The sequence below is a fragment of the Emys orbicularis genome, chromosome 16 (assembly GCF_028017835.1).
Source record: "Emys orbicularis isolate rEmyOrb1 chromosome 16, rEmyOrb1.hap1, whole genome shotgun sequence".
NCBI lineage: Eukaryota > Metazoa > Chordata > Testudines > Emydidae > Emys > Emys orbicularis.
The window spans coordinates 13,721,261-13,729,344 of record NC_088698.1 but is presented as its reverse complement, the minus strand read 5'-3'; the positions used below and the strand labels follow the sequence as shown (position 1 = coordinate 13,729,344).

Below are 8,084 nucleotides of genomic sequence, written 5' to 3'. Positions count from 1 at the left end.
TCTTTACATAGTAGGCACTCTCTCAACACTGATTCCTTCACTGGAGCCAGCACCATCCTACCAACTGCAGCTCTTCTCCTGACAGCATACAAGCCAAGCTCCTCACAAACTAGACTTCCTGCAGCTATCTAAACAGTTCCTTGCCTTAGAAGCCTTCACTCTCTGTAGGAGTACCCTTCACTTGCACTCTGGTAGCCATTCATCAGCTCCAGGTGCTCATTAGAAAAATTAGCTTCCAACCACCCACCTAGGCAGTTCATTGGCAGGTGGGCCAAGATTGGCTCATTCTCCTTAAAGATGTCAGTTATCGGTAGACTGAGCTCTGACTCCCTTTAAAGGGGCCAGCTACCCTGTGACAATACATAAGGAAATGTGCTTCCTAAAAATATGTTTTAATATAAGAGTGTTCCTTTAAACACAGTTTAGTCAAGTCAGCCAGTGTGGAGAAGTTAAAAAATGAATTTAGAAACTGTGTTCTAGCTTAGGTAGAAATCTGGGCTAGAACACAGCTTCTAAACTAAGTTTAGACATGTTTTTGGCCTGTTCATGCTGGCCAGTCTAACACAGTTTAAACCGAATTAGCTTGAACTGATTTTAAATTGTATTACAAAATAGTGTGAATAACATGGCTCCCAGCCCACTTTAGATTTGGCCTTACTGCCCTTTCTTAGAATCAGTCTGCACACTTAAACTAAAGTGCACTGCAAACCCTCCCTCTATCTGTATTAGCAAAAGTATGTCCAAAATTGTACTTACACCAAAAAACATAGTTGTAGGAAGGCAGTTAGCTGCTTACTAGAAACTATGGTCACATCTACTACAAGGGGCCAATATCAGATCCTAGGATTTGGAATGTGCAGAGACAGCAAATGGACAAACCTTTTCCCCTCCCCTTTTCACCAATTGAGCAATGTCCAATGACAATAAAGATTAAAATGGAAGTTAGGAGCCTAAATCCTTTTGAAGATCTGGGCCTAACTGTCCTGCATTACATTTTTTTTTTTAAAAGATGGATGCGCTCTGCCCACTTCAGCCATCACACGTCATTAGAGCTTTGCGCCTGATTAATTTTTGTTTGTACAAATTCAAACCATTTGAGATCCCAGCATCTTTATTTCTTCCACACATTCCTTCCCAAGATGGTCAATATTATTATTTTAGTTATAAAATACAGTAGAACCTCAGATTTACAAACATCTCAGGAATAGAGGTTGTTCATAACTCTGAAATGTTCATAGCTCTGAACAAAATGTTATGGTTGTTATTTCAAAAGTTTACAACTGAACATTGACATACAGCTTTGAAACTTTACTATGCAGAAGAAAAATGCTGTTTTCCCTGTTTTTTAAATAGTTTACATTTGACAGTACTGTACTGTATTTGCTTTTTGTTTGTTTGTTTGTTTTGTTTTGTTTCTGCTGCCGCCTGATTTTGTACTTCTGGTTCCAAATGAGATGTGTGGTTGACTGGTCAGTTCATAACTCTGGTGTTCATAACTCTGAGGTTCTACTGTATGTAGTGATGCTTAGGAAAGAATAAAAGACTCAGGTCACATTTTAAAATGCATGCTGTGTATCCAAAAATGAATGATTAAAACTGTGTGTGTATGTAACATATACACACTCCAGGTGGGTTACACATGCACATGGGCAGCTTTAGTGAACATGCAAGCCCTTCATCTGAGATCCAAACAGAGGGCCAAGTACTGCCCTCCATTGTGCAGGGGAAACCTCCCCCCAAACCTGCCAAAGTGGAGAAGAATACTTCCACAGCATCACCAGAGACCATAGATACTCTCCATGCAAGAACTGCAGGATGGCTGGGGTTCTATAGTTTTCGGATTGGCAGGCCAGGGAAGGTATGTGAGAACGTTTGGGGTGCAGTCACTGGCTGCGGCATGATCCCCTGTATTGCATGAATTCCCAGAAGCAACACCCTTCCATTCCTGCAATCCCTCAGGGAGCTGGAGGTAAGAGAGGAGGGAGGGAGATGATTTATGCAACTGCAGGGAATAATAGGGACAGTGTGTCCTTTTTAAAAATAGCATTACTAAAACATTTTAAAACATTCCCCATGTTCTTAGCCCAGACCCTGCCCTCTCATTATTTATTGTAAATTGTTTTTCTGGACCATTACTGTAGGCACATTAGCAGGGGTCTATGCTCAGTTGTATCATTATTTACATATTGGCAGGTTTTCTACAAATATAAGAACCAAGTAATTTTTCAATTGTGCATGTGTGTGTGTGTGTGTGTGTAGGCAAGGCTGGAGGAGGTTATGAACCTGATTCTCTGTTGCCCTCCATTTTTACAGCAAAAAAACTTCAGGACCAGACTCCAAAGAGAAACTGCTGAGCTCCAGTTCATTTGCAAATTTGACACCATCAGATCAGGATTAAACAAAGACTGTGAATGGCTATCCAACTACAGAAGCAGTTTCTCCTCCCTTGGTGTTCACACCTCAACTGCTAGCAGAGCACCTCACCCTCCCTGATTGAACTAACCTCGTTATCTCCATACTGATTTATACCTGCCTCTGGAAATTTCCATTACTTGCATCTGAAGAAGTGAGGTTCTTACCCACGAAAGCTTATGCTCCCAATACTTCTGTTAGTCTTAAAGGTGCCACAGGACCCTCTGTTGCTTCTTCCATTTTGAGAGTCATTTAACCAGTGTAAATTGGGGGTAAAATGCTACCGTTCTGATTTAGCAGCATTTTACCCTCTCTTTGCACTGAGGTAAATGACTACACAAGGTGCAGGGCAATCTACGTGCATCACAGCACACAGCCCAGCAGAGGGCTCATCGCTTAAGCAGCCTTTGGCCTGTATATAAAGTAGCTCCACTTCATCCATGAGCCAGGATTAGATAGACCACTTCAGCGTAATTCAGTTCAAACAAGAAAACATGGTATGGAAATCATAACATTGAGAAGAAATGGATCATTGTCTATTTAACAGTCAAAAGCGAAGGAGAAGAATTGAAGAACTAACTCATGCCAGCAACACAGAATTATAAACCATGGTTTGCATTATGTGACAGGAAAAAAACAGACAAAGCCAAATACACATTTATATAAAAAAATGCAGAGGGATGCCATTTATTTTGCAAATAAAAACTCATCTTCAGGATAGGAGTTGTGTCTTTTTTTGGCCCCATCCTGCAAACATACCTGTGATTAACGTTACCACCATGAGTAGTCCCATTGAAATCAGTGAGACCATTCACAAGCATAAGTCTTTGCAGGATCGGGGCCTATGTTCGTACAGTGCCTTGCACAAAGGGGTATCAAATCCTTATGAGAGCCTTTGGGTGTTACCATAATATAAATATTTAATAATAATAATTATTATTAATAATATAATATAATAAAGTAAATGACTGAGCAAAGGAAGAAATGGGAAGAACTCTGTAGGGAATCTAGGGGAGAGGGGAAACTATAAAGACATTAAACCCAGTAGGTGCACCAGGAATACGCTTTAACTGAATGTTTAGTTGCCAAAATTATCTGCAGATAGCAGCCCCCGTTTTTGAGTGCTGCTGTCCCTTTAAGAATCTGGTCCAGCACAGATCACATGAGCAGCATTTCAGAGCACAGTGAGAGGGATTTGCTGCGGGCTCTCTTCTCTTCAGCTCCATTTTGCAGCAGCAGGGGAAGCAGCTATAGGCTGAGATTAACGATTTAGTAGAAAGGGAAAGTTCTTTGCAAGGATTCAAGATGCCTATGTTTGTTGTTAACACCAACGTGAGCAAGGATGCAGTGCCAGAGAGCCTGACCGGGGAGATCACCCAGCAGCTAGCAAAGGCTACAGGCAAGCCTGCCCAGGTGAGTTCAGGAGGCTAACCCTGCTCCCACCCCCAGCGCTGTACGCATGGGCATGTATATAACTTGCATGCAGAAAGAGCAAATTGTACGATGTAAGGATGCTGTAGTTAGCCTGAATCCTTGGTGCTGTTCTCCTAGATGCTTCCTTTCTAACCTAGAGGAAACGGAAATGATTCTCTTGTAACGATTCTCAGTGTAAAAGGGAGCCCTCTAATTTCTATTGCTGCAGGCAGCTTTTAGTTCAGTCGGTCGCCTGGGAGTGAGGCGAGACAGGATGGAAGGACTGAGTGAGCACATGGAGGTTTGCTGGCATGGCCCCGGGGGGGTTGGTTTCTTCTTCTCCTCCGCCAATGGAATAACTGAATGTGCGGCTGACTAATATGTAGAAGTGACACTGCACAATGAAGCCCTTCTCCCTCATGGGCAAGGCCAGGGTGTTGGTTCTGTAGGTGCAGGAGTGGGGTCTTGCATGCTTATCTTCTAGAAAAGCAAATAAGACCGCTCTGTCTACCAGAGTTAGGTGTGTTTGTAGGAGGGAACTGTTCCGTTAGAATAGGGTAATGGGTGTATAGATTAGGAATATTCACTGTAATGGGTGTATAGATTAGGAATATTCATCATGCAAACCTCTTGTGTTTCTTACTAACCCGGCAAGCTCTTCTCACCAAGTATTTTTCTCTACTGATGTCCACAAAAGCCGGATCAAAGTGGGCCTTTGCTGTTAAAGAATGATGAGTACAGAAGACTAATGCTATGAGAGGTCACTTTTTTTTTCTTACTGATTTGGGTTGCAATGAGGCCCAGTGGGTTGGAAAAACCTTCTGTCATAGAGGGCAACAATGGGTAAGAGAGAGTGTGCCAGCACCAGGCAGCTGCAGAGAATTCAGCTTACAAATAAATACAGTTTCAAATCCTGTTCAGTCAGAAAAATATTTATCTACTATCTAGCACATATAGAGGCTCTTGGTCCTCATAGCTCTCAAATCACTGTACAAACATGGGTATGTGGCTCCACTTAACAGAGGTATAGAGAAGCTAAGTGGCTTGTCCAAGGTCATACAGTGACTATTATCAATGCTAGCATTATCTTTAAATTTCCCACTTGTGCTACTAGAATGGGAGCTAAAGTTCTGGGAGTATCAGAGTAGACAGCCCATTAGTGTTTTGATCACCCTGTTATCTTAACATGCCCCTAAGCAGGGTTAGGAGATGAGGTGGCCAAAATGCCAATGGTCTTTCTCCATGAACACTCCATGAATTGCAATCACACTGCTGGAGTTGTACCAGTGTGAAATGTGAACAAAAAGGCTAGTGTACACACCACCAGTGAATCGGTGGCAGAGCAAGCAAGAGAACAAAGCCCTCCTGACTCCCTGTCCTGTGCTAAATCTATTAGACAACAGATGCCTTGAAATGTTATAGATTTATGGGAGCAATCTGACTGGTCACAGTGATGTGCACCCGCTTACAACTTGTGTGGAGGCTAAACATCAACTGGCTAGAGAGTGAGTTGGATTCAGGCACTAATCTCAATGAGGAGGATCACTATACCTTTGCAGGAGGTGGAAGATGTCTTTACAGAATTATTTTTTAAAAAGGAAAAAATGTAAGCTAAATCACTACATGTCTGACTAAGGTACTATACTACTGCAGTGGATGCTCTAGAAATGTGTATGATTAAACACCATTTGTGCTTGCAGTAGCTAATTCCAGAAAACAAGCCTGCTCTCTGAATTCCAAGTAAATACACATCAGGAGAGCGAGGAATATTACCTGATCACCAGTTGTTGATTTGTTTCACAGTACATAGCTGTGCACATTGCAGCTGATCAGCTTATGTCCTTTGGGGGCTCCACCGATCCCTGTGCCCTTTGCAGCCTTCACAGCATTGGAAAGATAGGAGGACAGCAGAACAAGAGCTATACCAAGCTGCTGTGTGACCTGCTCACTAAACAGCTGCACATACCTGCAGACAGGTAAGGCTGCACCAGAGTGACATTCCAGTTATCAGCTTGTCTAAAATTATTACTTTTTTGGATTCTTTGTTCTCTTGTTGTCTGTTGTTGTTTTTCATACCTGAGGGTTTTGTTTTTTCCCCCAGCTTTCTTTCAGCTAGTTTCAGTAAAATACTGCAAATAGGGCTCTTGCATAAGACTCCTAACTGAACAAGTCCATCATCTTGCAAGCCTTTTACTACAGAACAGTATCTATTTTGAGTAGGGAGATACAACTGTTGTAAAATCTGTAAGGTGTGTGCTAGTGCCATGAATTGGCCTTTTCTGGATTAATGTGGTTCAGGCTGGCTGTCAACCTTTCCAGACTACTGTATCCCTTCAGGAGTCTGATTTGTCTTGCGTACCCCCAAGTTTCACCTCACTTAAAAACTACTTGCTTACAAAATCAGACCTAAAAACACAAAAGTGTCACAGCACGCTATTACTGAAAAATAGCTTACTTATTTTTACCATATAATTGTAAAATCAATTGAAATATAAATATTGAACTTACATTTCAGCATATAGTATATAGAGCAGTATAAACAAGTCATTGTATTACATTTTAGTTCGTACTGACTTCACTAGTGCTTTTTATGTAGCCTGTTGTAAAACTAGGCAAATATCTAGATGAGTTGATGTACCCCCTGGAAGACCTCTGCGTATCCCTGGTTGAGAACCACTGGACTAATGGACTAACTCTAATCCTGAATGGCTGACTAATGCAGTATAATCAGACCCTCAGGGGTTAGGGTGAAATATGATGAACACATGTCTAATATTCAGTGGGGGTTTTTTTGTTTGGGCATGAAGGGAGATCATTGGGCAGATGGGGATCTGGAAGGTAGGTAAGGGGACCCAGAAGAATGCTGGCACTTGGCAAACAGCTGCAGTTCTGTCAGCCAGCAAGGGAATAGAGCAGCTGTGCTCAGTAGCAAACAGCAGGAGAAAGCTGCTGCTGCCTATGTGTGGAGAAGCAGGGAGCTGCAGTCAGCCAGAAGAGCCCATTTGGTGTTGGCAAAAAGTTGCAGCACTCAAAGCGCTCAAACCCTTTGATCTCTCCTGCAGTTCCAGACATGTCACTAAAATGACATGTTTTAACTAAAGATCTAAGAGCTTGGAAATGCAAGGAAGAAAAGGCAGTGTGCTGGAAGGTGTGAGCTTTGGCAAAGCCAGCTTGCCTTTGCTTGTTAAGTATTGGAGAAGGGAAGTTGTGGGTGGTGCAGCTTTTGGGCTTAAGCCAAAATTTACTGGTAAAGACCTTGCTAGCTTTTCTAAAAATTAAAATGGAAAATGTGAAACCACATCCCTTGGAGGGTGGGAGGGGGAGTGATTTTCCCCCCTTGTTTCCTATACAAGTAATAATGGGTAGATGCTTGGTGCACGAAAGCTAACATTTGTCATGGTCAACATTTCTACTCTTTTTTTTTTTTTTTTTTTTACAGAGTCTACATCAACTACTATGACATGAATGCTGCTAATGTGGGCTGGAATGGTTCCACCTTCGCATAGGGCACTCCCATGTGAACAAAGAGGCTATTCCTGGACCTGCACATCTCCTGCCTGTCAGCAGATCATGGCACAAATGGCCCTTCCCTGCACTTTGTGCACTGTCACGGATGGCGGTTCCTTGCTAGTGTGTTCACATTACTGTTTTAGCATTCCTTTTGTTTTCTATATGTAGAAAATAAATAATAAAGATTTAGAAGGAAGTGGCATGGTGTGAGCGCTTCCTTTAGGATCGGGGGAGGGGAGGATTTGGCCAGCCTAACAAACAAGTGCTTTTCTGTCTCATTGAACCACTGTGTCCTTGGTGTTCACACCTCAACTGCTAGAAGGGGGCCTCATCCTCCCTGATTGAACTAACCTTGTTATCTCTAGCCTTACTCACTCTTGCTTGCATATTTATACCTGCCCCTGGAAATTTCCACTACATGCATCCGAAGAAGTGGGTATTCACCCATGAAAGCTCATGCTCCTATACGTCTGTTAGTCTATAAGGTGCCACAGGACTCTTTGCTGCTTTTACAGATCCAGACTAACACGGCTATCCCTTTGAATCTGAGATCTGTGTAGTGCAAAAGTAATAGACAGGTCTACACATAGCTCCTTTTCAGGCAGCAAGCAGAATAATTTACCAGTGATCAAAATGGAGGTAGCACACTTCTTTGCTCCTTTTTAATTCCATATTGTGTAGCGCATGAAAGTACATCTTAAATGCATTGTAATCCAGGTGTCTTTTCATTGCATTTTATAGGGGTGGTG

General features: G+C 42.3%; 1 protein-coding gene across 1 annotated transcript; it reads left to right on the top strand.

The window, feature by feature from the left end:
* Nucleotides 1–3,606: 3,606 nt before the first annotated feature.
* LOC135890430 (macrophage migration inhibitory factor) lies at nucleotides 3,607–7,525 on the top strand. The gene is made up of 3 exons (XM_065417844.1): nucleotides 3,607–3,825; nucleotides 5,629–5,801; nucleotides 7,265–7,525. The coding sequence occupies exons 1-3, from the start codon at nucleotides 3,718–3,720 to the stop codon at nucleotides 7,329–7,331; spliced, it is 348 nt and encodes a 115-aa protein (XP_065273916.1). The 5' UTR covers nucleotides 3,607–3,717; the 3' UTR covers nucleotides 7,332–7,525.
* Nucleotides 7,526–8,084: the final 559 nt, after the last annotated feature.